The 22,134-nt window shown below is 38.1% G+C and overlaps 1 protein-coding gene across 2 annotated transcripts; it reads left to right on the plus strand.

Annotated features, from left to right (window-relative positions):
• The first annotated feature begins 412 nt into the window (after nucleotides 1-412).
• Nucleotides 413-20,814, plus strand: MYOZ2 (myozenin 2). Of its 2 annotated transcripts, XM_075090150.1 has the most exons (6): nucleotides 413-583; nucleotides 1,142-1,245; nucleotides 6,894-7,063; nucleotides 10,232-10,361; nucleotides 12,143-12,326; nucleotides 20,367-20,814. In XM_075090150.1, the coding sequence occupies exons 2-6, from the start codon at nucleotides 1,170-1,172 to the stop codon at nucleotides 20,596-20,598; spliced, it is 792 nt and encodes a 263-aa protein (XP_074946251.1). In that variant the 5' UTR covers nucleotides 413-583; nucleotides 1,142-1,169; the 3' UTR covers nucleotides 20,599-20,814. The 2 variants fall into 2 exon arrangements, with proteins under 2 accessions (XP_074946251.1, XP_074946252.1); XM_075090151.1 differs by lacking the exon at nucleotides 1,142-1,245 and having other exon boundaries at nucleotides 432-583.
• The last annotated feature ends 1,320 nt before the right edge of the window (nucleotides 20,815-22,134 follow it).

Genomic DNA, 22,134 nt, shown 5'->3' on the forward strand with positions numbered 1-22,134 from the left:
AAAAAATTTCTCATTTCTTTTTCAGAACAGACTTTGCATATCAGCCATCTGCCACTGACTTTAGCCATCAGCTACTATTGAAGCATGGTTTCATCTTTCACTAAAGGATTAGCCCATGCCATTCTCATCTGATATAGTCTTGCCCATCCATATATTTAACACCTTATTTTTAAATGTCTCTTTCCTGGTTATAATATGGAGATTATTATTCTCAGAGGTGATGAGGAGATGATCTGTACGAGTATGAGGGGAGCATTCCATTAAATCTTCCAATAAGCTCTGAAAGGGATATAAACTCTCTTTGTTGTGGGTGCAGTTGAATCTTTTCTGTTCTCTTCTTTCGCCAGGAAGATATGAGTGGCTGGAGTGTTTGATTCTATATATAACTAGTTGATGTCAGCTGGATGCCAATCCCTTTGAAGAGGATCAGCCCCCAGTTTGTCTCGGTACTAGGTAGCATGCAGATCCAAGCACGAGGGTAGAAACCACCCTGGACCAGGCAGGTCAACCCAATACATAACTAACTCCTGAAGCTTCAACTAAAGGGTTGAGATCGCTTTTATCTGCACAACAAAACAGTAGGGTAAGTGTATTGTTTCCTGAAATATTTTGACATTGTCTGTCCTACAAACTGTCATATAAAAGACATTTATGTAACCTCTTGACTCTGCGATTAAAAAGATGTTTATTTTTTTACTTAGTCAGAAATGCACTTTCTTTGAAGATGCCAGAGCATCTCATTTAGTTCCTCAAATTCTTTAATAGATTAAGAAATGTCAAAATGTAACATTTCTGAAATCATAAACCAAGATGTAATTAAAATATTAGTTATGAATTTACATCTTCTGATATAATGTGTAGACGTGAGAAGGCCTAGACCACTGACACTGATTTTGCTACAGAATTTATGTAGCCAACTCAAAGTCCATTCCTTCGAGTCTTCTATCCATCAGAACATGCCCTAGCATCTGTGTGCTAGCAAGAACTGCTGGGGCATTTTGCACAATTAAAAGTGCCGTATTTCTAAATCAGAAATAACTAACTTCACTATTCAGCCATTCTAACCAGGCTATTAGAAATTAAAGTTGGCTGAATTGTGCAAGCTGGCTCAACAATGTAAAAATGTGTTGTTTTTTTACAGCAAGGAAAAATCGTATCAGCAAATCACAATGTTATCACATTCTGCCATGGTCAAAGAGAGGAAACAACAAGCATCAGCCATTATGGATGAAATACAAAGAAATGGTATAGCGCTGAACCCAGCTTACTGTATATGCAATGTCCTCTAGTCCTCCCTAATATATTTTTTTAATCATAGAGTTTAACTCTCTTACAGCTTTGTCTCTGGGTGTTTTGCCATAAATAATCTTGTGGGAGTATCATGCTGCCTATGGTAACTAATCCTTTTGTAGTTGCCTCTTTTCATTTGAAAGCTATTTTCAGATGAACAACTGCTGTGGAGGAATGAAGTAATCTAACAGCTGATGTACATTCTGCTAGGATAGCCTTTCAGAACATTATTTGGGGTTAATAACATGACTTCATTCCATTTTAAAAGTCTATAATCTAAGAAACGTGCTGATCTGTACCCTCTTTTTTTGCTCTGTTTCACTCTTGCTTTTTTATATGAATGATAAAAAATTTTGAAACAAATGTTTACATCTCTGTTCCTTCCTCTCAAACTTCATCTTTGTAACTAACAAATCTTACTAGCATTTGGCAATCCTCTCTAATGCACAGCCACCAATTAATCTTATATGAAGAAATTTTGTCTGTTGTTGCACTGATGAAAATGCAGACACTTACAAGAAGGTAGTTTGGGTAAAGGCTTTAAACTGCAAGAGGGTAGATATAGATTAGATATAAGGAAGAAATTCTTCCCTCTGAGGGCGGTGAGGCACTGGCACAGGTTGCCCAGAGAAGCTGTGGATGCCCCGTCCCTGCAAGTGCTCAAGGCCGGGTCGGATGGGGCTTTGAGCAACCCGGTCTAGTGGAAGGTGTCCCTGCCCGTGGCAGGGGGCTGGAACTAGGTGCTCTTTAAGGTCCTCTTCCAACCCAAACCGTTCTATGATTTTCTAAAACAGGTTCTTAAAACTATACTTCTACTGTGACACCTTAAGAAGCAATTAACCCACTTGGGAATACAAATTTGCTTGGCTTTCATTAGTACGTACTGGAAGTTTTTGGAGGTCCTTCCAATTTGCCCCATGAAGCCTTTTTTACCATCTATGTAAAAGATAAATGTTTTAAAACTGATAAACATCCCACAAGCCTCACTGAAAAAACAGGGAGCTCCATTAACATTTACAATTTATGAAAATTATACCACTCACAGAGGATAAAACACTGAAGATTGAATTCCAGTATTGAAAATATTTCTCGTGAGCTTTTGCTCCAAAGAATTTGGGGATGGCTTCTCTACTCAGTCACTGACCATTGTGATTGCAGGAAGAGTAGGACAAGAGATATGAGGTTTTTAGAAAAAGAAGCTACAAAAGTTTTTCTGTAATTTCTATTCCTAAGCAAATACCTCTTTCCTCTTTCCATTCTCCATTGAACACACACCTAAGTCTGAAAGCCAGTCTACCCTTACAAATTTCATTACAAGTCCTTTGTTTGGGTTTTTTTTTGGTATTGGAAACCCAAGTACTATGTGGCCCTGAAATAGCCTCTTAGCTCTTCAGTGCAAAAAAAAAGGTCTTTCTTACATTTGTTTGGAACCAGGCATTTCACATGGTAAATGTTGCTACTATTCATAGCAATATTAATAAATCTACCATACAGTCCTTGAAAACATTGGAGTTATTGGATAATCTGTGCTGACGCTCGGCATTTGCCTCACATAATCTGTCTTTTTTATTATTTACGTATTATCAGATTTGCTGTCAAGTTTAGATTCATACACATAGATACGACAGCTTATCCTACAAGATATGCTGTGATATGAGGCCACTGAAGGCAATACTAACTCTTTAAGTGTACATTCTACTTTTGCATCTTCTTTGGATGCCTGGGATATTTAAATGTTAAAAAAAAAACCCCTAAATTTTATTAAATAGGTGGGATAAGAGTCTGAAATTTATAACTGTACAGGCTCAGTGAAACCAGTTAAGAAACAGAATGATAAACAAAGTATACACAAAGTATATGCTAGCTCTTTGGGACCAAACCTGAACAATTCTTGGAAAAATCAAGGAGACATCTGGTTTTTAAATGACTAAATTCAGCTCTATTAATTTTTGACATTTTATTTTTCCCCTAATTGTTAATTCAACAAGCTTAACCTGAGATCTGGAGAGTGAACTGCTGTCTTTCTGGGTTTTGCATTGATATTAGCAATGAAGGTCCTGCACCTGGTAATTACATAAAAATTAAATGCACTATGTCAGCCAGTCTCACAGACCTATGAAACTCCCCACTGTTAACTGAGGTAAACAGTAACAGAAGTTTCTGCAGCCAAGCCCCTGTAGCTTGGAATGACACACAGAAAGCATACCTACTGCATTTTTATTTCAGCCCTTTTTTGCTATAATGCTTTCAGGTAAACAGTGAATCTCAAATTCCCTGTTAAAAGATATTCATAGCAGAAACAGTTGATAAGATAAAAAATCAGCCAAGTTTTTGTCGGTGTCTTAAAGATTACCAATCTCTGGGCAAGACTGGACGTGACTGAAAGTTCACATTTCCTGTTGGCTTGTGGGACATGACTTTGTGTTTTAGAGAAGCTTGACACGTCATAAAATGCTGCAGGAATAGACACTAACTGTAAACCCTCTTATGGTCTCAGAACAGAGACTGTAGCAGTAAATCAGGTGTGGATGTAGTGACCTCCCCAACCCTTTGGTTTTTCACTGGCAGACTTGAACTAATCAGAATATTTCTAAGGCCACATGGTAGAGGTAAACATGTATGTAAGTACGTTCATTTAAGGAGGCCCTTGGAGTTTGTCAGGTTAGCCTTCAATTACACTCAAATCTCATGTTCAGGTCTATACTATTTCTTAAATGCATTCTTCAGTAGCTACGTGATTAACTATGTTTCATGATATAGTTAAAAAATCTTATTTCTGATAGTACAACAAACATGCTATCTGATATTCATTATTAAAATTTATAATCCAGATTAAGGTATTTAGAAGATTGTAAACTGGAGGATTAAAGAGGGATTAGGCGGTGAATGCAGGAGGAACTATATAAATCATATTTAAATACGGTCTGTTATGATTTTAAGCACAGGACAGGAAGGAGTTGGCAGGAACAAATTAAGAAATGGAGCTAAAAGGTTAAGATTAGGATTAAACTATGAACTAAGCTTCCAGTATTAATTTGCAACGTCCATTTATGACATTGATGTTCTCTTTCTATCATCCTCTAAATGTCCTCCTTTTCTCATTCTTCATCACCTTTTCTGCACTGACACGGAAACAATCCCTGGACACATCATAAAACTAGACAGATGATTAGATTTTAGTTGGCAAGGGATTCAAATTAACTTCACACTTACGTTTTTGGGATGCTGCCTGGCTACACAATAGTACGCAACTGTGGGTTACAAAGGACCTTGGAGCCTTCGGTTAACATGAACAAGAACAGTACATATGTAAGGGAACAGCAAGGCCCAAAATAGTTAACATCCAGTGTGTCCCAGAAGAATATTGGGTGGTTTGGACAGAGATCTGCAGTCACCTGGCGCTCCAGTCTCTGAGGATGTACGTACTACCCATTCTGTGTACAATGAAGAAAAGCTTTTTCTACATGAAAACATTGCTGATTTGAGGGGTAAATTTCTTACTCCTTACTAATACAGATCCATCCAACAGTCCATACCCCTGGAGTAATCTTAAGAAATTACAAAATCAAAATATGACTTATGGGTCTAAATTTCAGGCCACAGGCCAATAAACTAGTGCAGTTATCTCAACCACAGAGCCAAAACCCCACCACTATCTGTCACTGATACAGCTACATTGGGCAAGCTGAGTCATCTTCTTCCATGTTAAGAACTCTCTGTTTTGTAGTTACCTCTTAAATAACAGGAGGGTGTTAGGACTCTTTGTGCATACTATTTTTAAAGCAGCAGAGCATGCGCCGGCTCACGATACAGTTAGCTTGCTCCGGCTCCACTTAAATCTATTGCAAACATTCAGTTGAAATCAGTATGAACAGAAGTGGATCAACAGTGATACGCTCCGGGGCCCACAGACTTGTTTGATTTATTATATGGAAAACTCTTGTCTATATAGCTTTGGCTAATATTTAACATACCTGTCTCAATTAAGTTTTCCTAAACATCAGCAAATCACACTGTTTTTCCAACATATGGTTACTAGGACACATATGCCATGTTGAACAAGGCATTTACTCAAAATGAAACTCTGCATATGCAATATTAACTTTAATATTAGGTAGCTTCTGCAGTTAATTAATTTGTAATGTTAATTTTAAACTGGGCTTCCTGTGTGCTTACTCTGGAAGCAAGATACAGCGTCTTACATAGAATTTGCTTTCATTTTATTTTAATGCACTAAAATACATGCCAAAGTTCAGAATTTTAAATCCCGTAGACCATAGGATATGTGAAGAATAGAGTATCTTATTATTAAAGAAATGACAGAATGTGACTTTGCACAAGTGGATCAAAGAAACATACTAGACCATTGATATAATCCTCAAAGCACACTGCATCTTCCTATTTTTCTTCCTGAAGTTTATGAACAACTGAGGAGAACAATTTCAATTAGTAAAAGGATAATTATTAAAGTAAGTGGCAATAGGAATTATTTCCTTTAAAAAATCATTTTTTTATTCTTTGTTGTTGTATTTGTTAAATTTTACAACCTTCTAAGCAGAAATAAATTAGTAGAAAAATGATCAGTGTTGAAGTTACTGTGTTCGAAGGCTTAAGCTTTATCTATAGGTTGAGGACATCTAGTGAGGGAGTTCAGTCCCTAAGCAACAGCTTGCTCATTGCCACTAGCATCCCAGTGTCCACAACACTACCATGAAGATGACTAGTACAGTTTCTGATATTCAGAGGTCTCCATTAACAGTCCCAGTTGATCTCCCCTTCCCCTGCTTATGCATTTTCATTTTCAAATCACCCAGGATGTCACTGAAGACAAAAAAGGAATTTTTCCCAAGCAGTGAATAAAGTAATATTGCATCTAGTAATTCAGTTTCCTCTCAGAGAGAATTAAAAAGAAAATGTTCTGAATATGTCAGTTCCTAGAAGCACGTTCTAATTCTTTGTTAGGGCTCTCATTTTCAACAGCTTGAGCTTTATTTTGAAAGCTTCTTTAAGAATAGTTTAAAAATACTATTTAATTCAGACTTTCTAATGCAAGCTTTTCTTAAAGTACAAAACATGTCCTAGATTTCAAAAGCAAGCAGAATATTAAAGAATAAATGAAAATAAAATGTTTATAAGCAATAAGAAATAAGCAAAACCAAGCATAAAGTAGGTATGTTTGTTTAAAAGGGATTACCTGCTCATCTATCCAGTGCAGGACACACTGAGCTAACTGAAGGTTTGATGTGGGAACGCTGGGGACAGATGGAATTTTGTTCCTGGTTTCAGCAGATGCCAGTTGTTGCCAGTCTGCTATTAAGATGGTGTGTAGGACATTATAGACCGGATTTTGATAACAGCTGAATGCCATTCAACTGAAGTAGCTTTGGAGCTTGACATGCCTAGCATCTTCGAAAAAACAGGTTTGTGGTGTTCAATACTCTGCTCCAAAATTTTGGAAGAATGATTAATTTCACTAACACCGTACGAAGCTATGTTATGTGTTAGATACGTATGCATTAACATGTTGTTGGATTTCAGGTGTAGGATATTCAATATCAGGCATTTAAAAAAACAGAGGTATGTATTTATCCATTGTATTGCAGTCTCACCCAGCTTAAACCTTGGAAAAAAGGTCAGCACCCCCAGAGATATCATGGTAGAGGAACTATCAACACTCAGCAACAGAGGTGCAAGACTCTTCAAGAGACGTCAGCGGAGATCTGACAAATACACATATGAAAATTATCATTATGTAGCAAACAAGCCAAGAAATGTGAGTATTTTGTAATAAGTTATTGATGAAACACAGTCATGCTAGCTTGTGGTTCCCTCGGTGCTCATGATACACATTGTGCATGACTTATTTGTAGTTTCAGGAAGAATAAAAGCAAAACCCTGTACTAGAATGAGGCTATCATGAAGTGAGCCATTTGTATTTTATTGAGCTCCTATAGACAAATAAAAAATCTGAAAGCCTTAATACTTAAGGACATCAGATTCAAATCATTCTCATTCGAATCTGATTCAGGTTACTAGTCACTGGAGTCCTTATCCTGCAACAACTGGTTCATTGACTACTGAAAATTAACTAGATAATGTGAAAATTAGCTAGTTAATGATATCCAAAAGCTTGGAAGAAATAAGAGTCTGTTTCATGCAACCAGTATTTTTATTAGAACAGGTTGTTGGTCTCGACATGGTTCCCAGGTAGCAAAATGACTCTTCCAACTGGCACCAATATGCTTCTGGCCTGCCTGTCTCAACAGGGAGAAGAAGGACGGAGCTTGTCACTGAAAGACAATTATTCTTCAAACTAGTCCTTCAGGAAACGGATTAAAGCATTAGTGATACCCTGGGAATCCTCATGGCAGGAACTAAATGCACCTGATGTTTGTCTCATATTTGGCCTATTGCAAAATATTTAAACCTTTTGCTTAACCTCTGATAATAGGGACAAGAACATTCATAAATTTTACCTAACTCTCCAATGTGCTGCAAGGTTTAATATCTGAACATGAACACTCTATGCCCAGTCTAATACAGTACACAACCAGCCCCTCTAATTCCAGTAATGTATTAAATTCTGCTTCTCAGCTATATGTATGCACCCCCACTGATTTCAGATACAAAGGTACGCGACCAAAGAAGCAGAATTTGTCCCAGTGCTTTGAAGATGAAAAGAAATACATGCTACAAAAGTTAATTATTATAAATTAACCTAGGAAATATTTCTTCCTGAAGCTTTTACAACTAATCATTGTGTTAGCATCCAACCCCTTCAGAATCCATACAAAGACTTTGACTCCATTCTTCTTTAATCTTCACTCGGGATAAGAAAAATAGTAACTATATGTAATGTGTTGTGAAATAATCTATAAAGTTTCTATTGGTACAATATAGGAAACAATCTATTGATCAGCACAGCAAAGCTTCTCGTATTATGTTACATCTTACTAAAGAAAATACACAGACACTTGTGAATTAATCAGAAACAATAAAATGAATGCAATTTGTTGACTCTAAGGAAACCTTTTGTCTACTTGCATCTTACAAGGAGGTTTGGGAGCAGACAGTAAAAGGGGCGTCTGCAATTTGCCATTGTCCATGCTAACCAAAATGCTGAGGGATCTCACAACAGTCAGCGAGGCAATTATTGGAGCTGAGTTCAATATTTCTAATATCACAGATGAAATCTAAAATAATTTTGTTCCCTTCTTGAAGAAGGAGTTCTCTATGCTTTGTTGACTGTAAAGGTAAATACATGTGTAGTTCCGTGGCCTTTACATTTCCCATACAAAAAATTAACTAGGGAAGAAAAGTATGTCTTAATATCCCATGTCAGAGAAGAAAAATGTTTACGTTTCTTTTTTTATGGTGCAGATATTTCAAACTTCTTCAGTCACTCATTCAACAGAAATTAAGTTACACAGGGAACAAATGGGATCATGTTTGAGTTTTGATAAATCTCCCTTTTAAAATGCATCTGCACAAAAGAAATACCGTATAAAAAATCTGAATAACTCTATTGAACACCCAAACCTATTACTAGAACACTATTATTTAGAAACCCCCCCCAAATTTCTTCCTCTATTCAGTATTAGAAGCTACACAGAAAAATTCTGAGCACAACACCATTCATCTCATCAGAATTTCTGTATCCAGTTCCACGCTTTTGTTACAAAGTCTGACAGATCAGTTCCCCTCTAGCTTACTTCTTCCCACAAAAACACATACAATACACATGCTGTAGAGTCAGCATGACATTCTGACATGTGAAAAAATGACGCCTCTTTGGTTTCTGTTCCCTTCCCTTAAATACATGTTTAGCCACCACTGCTGTTGTCTTCATCATCTTAATGATTCTGCCTCCCAAACTTAATCTTTCTAATACACTTCAGGATGGCTAGAAAACATACTGCCTTGATGTGTTTTTGTTTCAAATTTAAACAACTATTATTTGTTTGCTTTCCTACTTTAAGAAACTCTAACTCTAAACCAGTCTATATTTAAATTGCTTTTAGCCTATGTGTCATAGCTAAAATAAGATACTGACTTCTTATGAGACTCTATATTTATGCAACAATGATTAAGCCTTTGGATGTTTCCTTAGAACTGATGACGTGATAGGAGGGTGGAAAATAACAGCATATCATGAATCTCCAGAAAGCGACCTGCACTGAAGTTGGTATTTCTATTACAAATAAAGGAAAAGAAAATCCCAAACAAAAGCAATTCAGCAAATGCAGTGAATTTGCAACTGATATGGGAAGAGACGCTTTGAAGAATCAGCGCTTTGAAACTCAAATGGCTCAAACTTGCCAGATTTCTTGAATCTTTGGGTAGCAAGGGTGCTCTGGCTGGCACATAACAGCTTCTAGCGATCCAAGGGACACATTTTATTGGCCTCCCGCCAAAGCAACCAGGTCTACTTTTTGCCGTGAGCCACACCGCCCACATGCACAGGTAGATTTTGTGGTGATTGGTGTAAGCAGCAGATGCAGTGAACTCTCTTTGTAGACTGCGTATCAATATTTAAATAGCCCAAACTTCGGAAAAGGTCAGACAACTCAGCTGGATGGTTATAAGGCTTTAGGAGTCCTGGCCCACAACACCTCAAGTCCTTTCAATAAAACATTCACACGTTTCTAATACAGAGATTCAAAATTGTGCTGTGATATCCTTCTTAACACGGAAAAAATATTCATTTTTGGTTACATAGCCAGTGTAAGAGAGTTGTGAAACTGTTTCACCTTCTGGCTAACAGCCTGGGGAGTGCTATTAGCAAATGGTACCAAACAGCAGGACAGCGTGCCTTTGGATAGTATACCCTGGGTCTCAGACCTGGGCTGTAAACTGGAGTATCACTCCAACCCTCAACAAAGAATCACAGAGGCTTTTTTTGCCTGTGCTGTCAGTGATATTTGTTTCTATTTGAATGCAGCGCGGAGAGCCCATACAGAGCGTTAGAATGGATGGCCTCAGTGTGGAAGGAATTCCCCAGCATGCCCCAATGACACCTCCCAATACACCTGATCCCCGGAGCCCACCACATCCTGACAACATTGCCCCAGGTAATATATGATTTTCCAGACATTAAATATATTCAGTTCTCATTTCACAGCAGAGGAAGGACCTCCTTATAAAACAGTATCTTCAACAAGAATTTGTTAGTGGACTTACTATTAGAAATAGATAAATTTGAGTCAGATAACTAATCAGAATCTCCCACAGAAATGTAAAGTGGTGCTCTTCCGTTGCTTTGTTCATTTTTAAAGATTTTATATGCCTTTTTCACTACTTCTCCCTAAACTGAAAACATACATTAATATCAAGGGAGACTGCTCCTGTTATTTACTGGTCTTACTAACACCGAGAAACAGATCCTCAGATTTAAAAACAGATTAATATATGGATTTTTCTTTGCCAAACCTTTGTTTCTAATATGCAACACACCGCTCTACAGTCTGAAAGTTATCCATTGTAGTTTAATTACCCATAAATGTAAATCTGAAGTCACTGTAAGTTTTGCTAAAAACCTTTACAGAGGAGTAACTTAAAAAGGAGTTTGCCTCTGGCTGCATAAACTGTTCTTTTTTAAGTCCTTAACTGTGAGGGTACTGTTGTCTTTAAATAAAGCAGTGAGCTACAAGAAAGCCTTATTTTGTATTCTTTAAGGACTAGAGAAGGCTAATTTGTTTTAATTAATTTATTCAGTGATATAGCCCTTCTTCCTGTTTATGAATTATCCATGAGCAGACTGTGGTTTTTACAAATTCATTCTTTGTTTAGAATTACTCAATGCATGTTTTGTGCAGACCTTTCCCAGTCTATGTAAACTAGGTCAATGCTACCCTGTTAGTGACTGCTAAGACTCTGTGCATCCATTGGTCAAATACAATGCGAACAGAGGTAATTTCCATTGCTAAGACATGATAGAACTCTTTAAGCCTCTCTTTAGGCGAAAAAAGTCTGGCAAAAGGAGTAGATATTAAACCACAGGGGTTTTTGAAGCTTACAGATGGAAACAGCATTAATTTAATGAGCCAGATGCAGTGCGAGGGTAAAAGGGTAGAATAAATTTCTCTCGTTTTTCAAATAAATAGTATAACTCATATAATTGGATAATCCCCTGCTGGTTTTCATTCTTCAAATTGTACATGCAGGTATGGCTTCCCCGCCCCCCCAATTTATTCCTCCCATATTGTACTTGGCTTTAGAAGAAATCACACTGAATATGGTATTTATTTAGTAAAATTCTTATCAGAGCCTCATTCTCAGATGATTATGCAGAGAAAAGAACAGATTCTTCACTTTTTCATATGATGAAAGGACCAGAGAACCGAGTAGGTAGGGCATTTTAAAGCTTCTAAGGCAGAGGCAAAGACAAAAACTCCCATGTTATGGAATATTTATATGGAGTTCTGTTCTATAAAGGCTGTGATCCTAACTCCTTTTAATAGTTTTGGAAAAGTTCACCCAAAGACCATAGAATTATCTTAGCTTTAACCAAAAGGCTGTTTTTAAAATATTTTTGTTAGTTCAGCCTAAGGGCTGTGTAGCTATAGTCTGGTTTCAAACAGTGCTTATGATGCTAGAAACAAATTAATATAAAACTAAAATAACCTTGGCCTCAAGAGAGGGTGGAATACTTTGGAGCAGTTATCTAAAAGGCCACAAATTCCCCCTGCCAGGTTTCTGTTTCTGTTTAGCTTTGGCCAGGTGACTTGATCCAGTTGTTCATTTTACCTAACTGTGAAATGATGGTATGTACTTCCTAGTTACATACAATCGTGGTAAGGAAGCAGAAAATGCGAAGTATTTTTATAATGGTTTTGCCTTGATCACCTTGCAGGATATTCTGGACCACTGAAAGAAATTCCTCCTGAAAAGTTCAACACTACTTCTGTGCCAAAGTATTATCAGTCTCCCTGGATAGAAGCCATTAGGGATGATCCAGAGCTGCTTGAAGCTTTATATCCTAAACTTTTTAAACCTGAAGCAAAGCCAGAACTGCCTGACTACAGGAGCTTTAACAGGTAATTCTGAATGGACCCTGAATTTCACAGTGCAGAGAAAAATTACTATGAAATGAAACATTTCCACCAGCTGTAACAAAACCTACCACCTGTGTTTGCAAGCATATGCATAAACATGAACACACACAGAGATCACAAGTGGCAAACAAGAGCATTAAGGAGGAAACCAGTGTCTCTCTAAAGTATGGACCCAAAGTTAAACTGTAGAACCAGGAATGCAAGATGAAATGTTGAAAATATTGAAAGAAAGGAAGTATCAGAATCCAGTATACTCAGTAAGTGGGAAACATGGGTTATAGCAATGCTTAAAACTCCTTTCAGTATTTCTGTTGTTGACCCCAGTAGGTATGGCATCGTAAAATCATAGAATCATAGAACAGTTTGGGTGGGAAGGGACCTTTAGAGGTCACCTAGTCCAACCCCCCTGCTGTGAGCATGGACGTCTTCAACTAGGTCAGGTTGCTCAGAGCCCTGTGCAGCCTGGCCTTGGATGTTTCCAGGGATGGGGCATCTACCACCTCTCTGGGCGACCTGTGCAAGTGTTTCACCATCCCCATTGTAAAAACTTTTTTCCTTCTATCCAGTGTAAATCTACCCTCCTTTAGTTTAAAACCATCAGCCCTTGTCCTGTCACAACAGGCCTTGCTAAAGAGGTTGCCCCCACCCTTCCTATAGTCCCCCTTTAAGTACTGGAAGGCTGCAATAAGGTCTCCCCGCAGCCTTCTCCAGGCTGAACAACCCCAACTTTCTCAAGCCTTTCCTCACAGGAGAGATGCTCCAGCCCTCGGATCATTTTTGCGGCCCTTCTCTGGACCCGCTCCAACAGGTCCATGCCCTTCAGTTCCTGTGCTGAGGGCCCCAGAGCTGGACGCAGCCCTGCAGGTGGGGTCTCACCAGAGCGGAGCAGAGGGGCAGAATCCCCTCCCTTGCCCTGCTGCTCACGCTGCTTTTGATGCAGCCCAGGATACGGTTGGCCTTCTGGGCTGTAAGCGCACGTTGTTAGCTCATGTCCAGGTTTCATTCACCAGTGCCCCCAAGTCCTTCTCTGCAGGGCTGCTCTCAAATCTCTTCACCCCCAGCCTATATTGATATCGGGGGTTACCCCGACTCAGATGCAGGACCTTGTACTTGGCCTTGTTGAACCTCAGGAGGTTCTCACAGGCCCACCTCTCCAGCTTGTCCAGATCTACCTGGGAAACTCTCAGCCAAAACTTTGTAAGCGATATTGCCGACCACTTTTTTTTTTGTAATACAACTCGCATGGCTTGTTTTCAGGCAATGATGGTACAATGAACTTTATTCCTCAACCAATCCCTCACATCACATAGTTAGCAGATTTCATATTTTATTGCATTTAACATTTTTTTATATCTTCAACAACCTTCAGTAACAAATTAACGGGTAAAACATTACCAGCAGACTTAAAAAACATTTAAAGTAGAACAGGATTTGAAGGTGAAGTTATTTACACAGTAACTAGTATACCAAGGCTTTCAGAACTTCTAGATATAAGGACAATATTGGGGTTTGAACTATTTTGAAAGTTTTAAGACACATTCTGGCTTATGTCTTTTGCTTTCATTCATACCATTCACACTATATTTATTGAACTTATGGACAGTTTTTCCTAAATAACCCCTGCTGAGTTCCAGACAGCTAAGCCAAACCAAAACCCTTCCTCAAAATGCCAGACAGCAACCTATTGAAAAAGAAAATGGCTCATGGCAATATAAACTTAAAGAAAAATACCACAGACACAACTTCTCTTCCTACTGTTGAGGTGGGCCTCAACTGTGAGCGCAAGGACTAAAAAATTACACAGTCCAAGATCAAAACTGGCACTGCAGATGCTACACCAATTCTGATTTCCTAATAGCATCGCCATGTTAATAAAATTTGTGTGGCACACTCAGAGTGCAAAATAGCAAATACAAGTCAGAGAGATGTGCCACAGCTGCTAACGTTGGAACAGTAACAGCACAGTTTATGTACTATGGTTATTGTAATTGGAAAAAAAAAACCCAAACAACAACAACAAAAAAACCCACCAAAGATACATATACATGGAATAGAGACAGAATCAGTTCTTCCTCTCACAAGAGAGATTCTTAGTCCAGCATGCGAGTGAAAGACAGGATCAGTCAGGGCACAGAGGCTGCATTAACAGGGATGTGTCTTGAGATGGTATCTGATGGCTTCTTTGTGGAATTTTAGAGGCTCTGTGGTCCCATATTCTGTTAGTTGTCCTCTTTACAACACTAACTGTTTGGATTTCTTTCTATGAGGATTTTCTCTATGTATGACACAACAGAACTATGGCTTGCCACAGTCCAAATTTCTTTAACATATATGCACTCATATGAGGGAAAGGTCAACATTCTCCCTTGTAACTGCCATAAAAATCTAAAACCTGGCATATAAATCCAGATCCAGGCTGTGAAATTGGTAACTTCAAAAAACAAGGCATACAAAAATAATCCACAACCATCCTTCTCATAGAAAAAAACCTACATCCAGAAGAAAATAAAAGGATGTCTGGTGGACCTAGAAAAGCTTTTACATAGAGTACACTCAGATTTATGTTTTCTATCAAGAAGTAGATACAAGAAGAATTTGAGAAATTGTAATTCAAGATACTAGCCTCTTGGAGAGGGTTTTACAGCTATGACTTAGGTGTCTACAGTCCTAAAAATGCACAGGAGAGTGGGGTGTCTGATTATGGGATTCAAAACAGACCACACACTGCATGTCAAGCTAACGAACAAAAATCACTACAGAGAAGACTAAATGTGACTTAAATTTCTTTTTGCTAAGGTCATCAGCACCTAATTCTGTTTGCCTGTGTTCAGATCAGGGCTAGATTAAGGTCTTCCTTTCCAAAAACAGAGCAGGGGTCATATGTATTCTTTTAAAATTTGTATAGACAATAAGGTTCATTTATTTGGAAAGAGCATTTTCCTAGAATGTGGCCAGCCTGGATTTATTTCTGTAGGAACTGAAGCCTGGAGAAGAGGTGTAACAATTTGGTTTCTGGCTCTTCCATGGAAGAGCTGGGGACTCTTCACTTCCCTTATTAAGACCCATGCCATCGTACAGAAAATAATAAACCTCTTTGGGCTAGAGGGACTAAACATATTTCTCTGGATAAAGGAGCTCACTTGGGGAAAGAGAAACCTGGGTCTGCATCTGAGTTCCCAGATCTTTCAATGCACTTTCTTTAATTACTGCTTACAGTAAATTAAACAAACAGATTTAGGGGCAGAAAACAGGACCTACGCTTCTCTGTTATTTAGTTGTGGGGTCTGATGTCTAGACTAAAAGTCCTACTCTGTTTAATCCAAGTAATTTTTTATTTCGGGGTAGCATTTTTGCTGGAATACTGTATGTGAGCAGTGAGGTCCACTCTTACAAAGAGACATCCTCAGCCTGAAGAGAATCCAAATCTCTTGCACAACAGCTTTGGTCACAGGCATACTATTATTTGACACAGAGGTTCAACACTAACAGCCATGGATTTTGAGTGAAAGTGCCATGATGTGCTATTTTACTCAAAGCTTGCTGCAGTAGTATATTACGTCTATTTTCAAGCATGAAAGTTTAGGCAAAAAATTATCAATTAGAGGATCACAGATGAGCTTTGGTGTAGGATAGGTGCAGCTGCCAGTATAGCTAAGATAAGGGCAGATCTGGGCATTTGCAGAAGGAAAACATTAGGCAGCTCAGGAATTTAGCAGCGTATGGGCTTTGCACATAAGGTGAGATCTCTCTTTGGACTTCTGTGTCTAGATCCTACTAAGTCATTCTCTGCATCTAGGTCAGAGCATCCTTGACTTTAATTGCGGTCTTGGAGAGAAAGCAAATTATACTGTATTAAACAACTAAAGTGCAATATAATAGCACTATTTTGTTATCAGTGAGGGCATCAGTCAAGGCTTTCTACCATGCTTCATCAATGAAGTGGCATTAGGTTTGTTCTCCTGCAAAACACTGGTACAGTCATCATTAGTCAGGAAGGGGTGTGGTTAACAGTCGGTGTGACGCATAGGTCTCCCAAAGGAAACAGGCCTGAGATTCTTCCCAGTTCATTCAGTGGTATGTGTTAAAACGGCACTCAGACTTTACAGCCATAATCAGGTTCCTTCCAGCTTTCCTTGTTACACAACAAATTGTAAAAGCAACACTACTTCAGCAGCTAGAGATGTCTGATGTGTTAGAACAGACGCACACATGCATGGTTTAAAAGTATATTTAGCGCTAAACAGCATCCAGATTATTTTTTTTCCAATGCCAGTAATGAGGAAGCAACTGTGGACTGTAGCAGTGCAATTTTTATAATAGTAGCAGAATCAGAACTAAGGAATTCGGGGAAGTATTAGTTGGGTCTAGTATGCATTTTATGCTGCAGAGATCTTGCAATGCTGGCAGGTCAATGAAGGAAGAAGCAGTGGCAGAAAACGTCAAGCACATTTGCCTTCTGAGGCAGGGCTTTCTGTGAAACAGCCAGTAATGTGCCAAGTTTAATGGCACACAGCACTAGACAGAGCGCATGATCAGAGAAATTGGGTTCTGAGGATCTCTGAATAGACTGTTCAGACAAGGCTACCCTTCCTCCTTCTGGATGAAAATGAATCTGTGCTAGCAGAGAAATGCTGCAGAACAGAGCCCCGCCATCTGATTTCTCTTAGACATTAATTCCTATTAGGATGGAAGAACTATTTACTGGTGAAAAATATTCTTACCTCTTTTACCAGTGTGGAAGCACCTAGTAATCATTTGCAGGAAAGAGAGCGTGAATCTACATTTGTTCAGGAGTTTGCAATATTTGTTAAATTAGTACCTTTATTCCATCTGCTTTCTTGGAGCTGGATAAAATGTCACAGGTAGGGTTATGAGTAACACACAAAGCACTACATGTTACTCACGTAAGACAAGCAAGTCTGACTAGTTGTGCCTCTCCTGCCAGATAAATTCTTGCTCAGCCTTCTCAATTCCGAGAGACTACTGTTTCAAAAACACTGCAGGAATCCTGTCCATCTGGACTGGACTCTGTTTTTATTGATTAATGGATTCAGAACTCTACTGTAAAAATGCTGAGATCCATAGCCTCAAAGGAATTCTGGGTGCTAACTTGAAGTGATGTGAGATTAGTGGAAGCTGGGTGCTTAGCCAGTTCCTTAGCACCTAAATACCCCTCTGAAATTGGTATTAGCTCTTGCACTAGGCTACAATGAAGCTCTGAGCATTTTGCAGGGTCAGGTTCTTTGCTCCTGTATCTCCTTTTCGCGCAGAATTAACAATAAGCAGAATGTTCTAAGAATGACAATCCCATTTCAAAATGTGAAACTCACATTTTCTGTAATTATGTAATTCAAGGTGCTAATCCACTACAGTTAACACATTTCTACAGACTTTCCCAAATAATCAACTACAGGTAGTCTCCTATGTTGAGACATTATAATATTCAATTAGAAAGACTGCAGGAAAAAATGAAAAAGAAGCTCTGCTAAAACAACAGCTAAAAACAAACGTGGTTGTGCCTGCTGTTGTTAAATCATGCACCTACTTTTTAGGAATATGCAAAGTGAATATTAAACAATCTCTTACACTTCCTGGTGCCACTTCCTATGGCTCTGAACCAGAATTTCCACCCTTATGAGCAACGACTGCCGGAATTTTTCAGACATGAGTTTTAGGCTTCCAGACAATGAATCAGAGCTCAAGTGATACAGCTGATGTGCACACAACACAGGTCGTTACAACACCATGTTGTCAGACAAGTTATTGCTCACAAAAATATACTGCTGATTTAAAGGAAATTAACATCTATTACCCAATTACCATACTCTCCTTTATGTCAGTCATCATATGCTTCTGCCTGGCATGCAGGAATGCATCATTCTCAGAGGCCAGACTTTGTAGAAGAGCTACACGGGTTTTCTTCCCACAAAAGATATTTGAATTTCCATAGAATGCCCTCCTGTTTCTGTTACCTATGGAAACATGATGTATTTAAAATGCAAAAATACTACAAAGGGGAAGTTTTACATTACAGAATTGTTTTGCTTTTTATACAGCTATTATTGTACTGTTCATATTGATTATCCTTTTAATTTACGTATTGATGAGAATTAAATCTTACAGCAATGTGAGAATGTGTTTCTTAATTAGAGCAGCAATTAAAACAATCTTTATTATCCCGTAAGATGTAGATCACTACATTCACTCTGTGCCAATTACCAAGCAATTATTTTTAATCAGTATCATATGGTATCCAATTTGACACTGTGACCTAGAAGAGAGTTTCACAAGAAAAGCTTGATACCACAGGCACTTAGTATAAAGAATTTCCTTTGACCTCAAGAGAGTTTAATGCCTGGACTGGCTGCTGCTGCAAAATCTTGTCTTATCGTCATTTGAGAAACGGTTTTAGAGCTTAATCCAAAGGAGCCCTCTTCTCTCCCTAAGTGTGCATGCCCAGAACTTTCATGATTTTTTGTATCTTACACGATTGACCCTTTGGAGTTAACACCATCCCCTTCAACAAAGGCTGCTTGCACCGAAATTCAGGGAATTGTCTCTGTAATGACACAGCATACAGTTTCTTTTAAGTCACGTATTCATTTTTCTACATTAATCTCTTCTTTTTTATTTGTTTGTGTGTACTTCATTCTCCCTAGGTTTTGTTTTATCTATAGTTATCTTGTTGAAAATCCTAGTCAGATCTTCAAATGATCTCTTTTTTTTTACTGTTGATATTAATTTCTCCGGGCTTCTGCCATAATACCTAGAGCCACTGGAAATATATACCAGCAGATCTGTTGTTTTGTATCAAACACACAAAACCTACCAAGACTGGTGAAATTCCATTTCAATATAAATTCATTTTCGCATGCCACTATGTATCTAGCTTTGCAGAAATCAGGTGCTCACATGTAGGTTAAAGATCTGACACCCTTAACTGGCCAGAATATATCCCAGTGAAGTTATGCAGCTGATCAAAATCCAGAGTACATGTATTAGTCTGTCTGGTCACATTTGCTTATAGAGAAGAGTCTGGAAAAAGTGACAGAAGAACTCAAGGGGTTGGTTTTTTTCAGCCTAGAAACCTGCAAATATAGAAGAATCACAGGAGGTATTTGGAAACACTGTTGTTTTAAAATATTTGCATATGTATGGAACAGTCAGTTCCTGCTTAGTATTTCTTATCTTTTAATTTCTTGGGTTTATCGCCGGAGGGACATTTACATTTAAATAACATGAAAAATACTGGCTGAAGTCTAGGGGCCAGTTTCAGCTAGTGTTTCAAGGTTTAGTTACACAAACATTTTATTCAGAAACAAAGCTGGTGAAAGAAGTCCTCACCCATTCCCCTCCTTTCCAGAGCCTGTTGTCTTTGGCTGTTCTTTTCTGCTTCACATTATGCTTTACTGCCTCCTCACTTGTATTGCTACCGTTGTTTGAGCGTAATGATATAAACCAGATTGCTGAAATAATTCTGTTTTTAAAATGCTCCTTTGTTTTGAAGGGTCTTTGTTTAACCCAGAAGTGACCCAAGTTTATAGCACAACCCACATACATTCTAACTGGTACAATATGGTGCTGAAATACAGTGTAGTGGGAGGAACAAGCAACTGGGATAGGAGAAAATGGGGTGAGAAATTCCTAAACTAATTACCTGCTAAACAGAATGTGTTGAACTATGTTTTCAGATTTATCAACTTATCACCAACAAAATAAGTTCAGTAACTGTGACTCACCAATTACAAGGTTTTCTTGCAACATCTTTTTCCCTTGGCTTTTCCGTCCATTTGAATTTGAAGAAGGCTGAAGGCTTTATCTAAGGGAAAATAAATCACATCTTAAAGAGAATTTGCCAGAAAAACAATCAGAATACTTTCCCCAAAAGCTTGAAAATGGAAACAAGAAATTGTACCAAATCTGTATCATTAAAATAGCTTCTATTCTGTTCAGCTCCTGGGACAGAAAGAAAAGAGGTACTTTTTAAATCACATTTTATTTTTATTTCTCTAATATCTACAGAGTTGCCACTCCCTTTGGTGGTTTTGAGAGAGCATCAAAGCTGGTTAAATTCAAGGTACCAGATTTTAATCTACTGATGCTAAATGATCCCAGATTCATGATCCTTGCAAACCCTCTTGCTACCAGAAGATCCTTCAATAGGACTCCTAAAGGATGGACATCCGAGAATATTCCTGTAGTGTTCATTCAGCCTTCGGATTCTAACACCGTTCCAGAAACAGAGGACCTGTGAGAGAAGCTGCGCTCTACAACACACAAAATGCTGAAAGCTGCACATCCATGTATTTTTGGTCCAAATATTACTATAGGCTACTGGCAAAATTTTTCGTTGGCAGCTGGAGTATAAGTAATAATGTCTGATGCAGTGTCTCTTTTCTGGCACCTAGTTTCATCTGTAGACATAATATAAATAAAGTAATTTGGCAAATGTGACCGAGATATTTTCTATCTGTGTCTACATGTTCTTCCTTCACTTCAGCAAAAACTACAATATTTTTAAAATCCTTGCCTGTCACTTAAGAACAAGCATATTGAGAAAAAAAAGCGACACTACTATGAAGTGATTTGGTTCAATAGGGTTGTTGATTATGGTAAAACAACTAAACCATACCACAACAGTGCACTCAGTGCACTCCAAGTGCTGCCTGCTCAAGGCAAACTCTGACAAATTAATGGTTTTTTCCCAACCCTGCTTTAAACCGAAGTTAAGAATTTTGTCATTACTTCAGTGACAGCGAGTTTAGGCCATTTTCCTCCTTTCTGATTCTTAGCTCTGATTATGGACATCAATATCCACGTCACCTCGATTTGTTTACAGAAAATGCAGTAAATTTGGCAATGACAAAGATGACAGTGATATGAAAAAGTACAGGGATAAGTCTAGAATGGTTCTGTTAATCACAGCTAAAAATCCACCAACGACTGGTTATGTCAAACACACCAAATTAGTATCCCTGAGCTACATTACCACAAATGCTTTTGTTACTAGAAATTTCATACACCTTTTCCCCTACAGCCATAGCATACACTGGGACTTAAAAGCATGCAAATTTTCTTGCTTTTGATACGCTGGCAAGCCCTGACATTTTAGAAGTACAAGTATCAGACTCATATTAAGCATCCGTGACTACACAAGTGGCAGGCAAAAATCAGTAAGAGGATGCTATTTTTTCAGTGTCATTTTTCAGGTTACAACTACATTCTAGTAAGAGACAAGCATCAGTTTAATAATTGGTTGTTTCTAAATGCTTTCACGTTTGAGAAGTATCCAACATCTGCAGGTTGGATATTCTAATACACAGTTTAGTGTGTATGTGTTTTGAAACAGGAACCTTTACCTCAACCAACAGGCCACTCTTGTTTCACATATCCTAGATGCTTTTCCAGGGCATTATGGTCTCTAAGCATGCATGCAACACCCAAGAGGTTTCTGGGTACCTCAGACAGTATTTTTTTCTTTAAATCAGAGTATTCATAAAATTTTGCAAGCTCTGTGGTAACATGTTAATTAAATTTTATCTCAAAATGAAACCCACAGAAGAAGATGATGATAAACAAATAAAATAATGTTTTCCCTGATATTTTCCTTATTAATGGTTTTGGTGGTGTTGAGCTACAAAAGTGAATATTTCAGAAAGAATGTCAACATCTGAAGCAAAGAATGGTAGAATGAGATTTAAAGTGGAAAGATCAGCAAAAATTTTGCCCAAACTTTAATGGCTGAAATTTGTGCCAATGAAAATGGTTTCCACATTTCATATCTGGTTTC

Source organism: Phalacrocorax aristotelis, chromosome 4, assembly GCF_949628215.1.
Source record: "Phalacrocorax aristotelis chromosome 4, bGulAri2.1, whole genome shotgun sequence".
Lineage (NCBI taxonomy): Eukaryota > Metazoa > Chordata > Aves > Suliformes > Phalacrocoracidae > Phalacrocorax > Phalacrocorax aristotelis.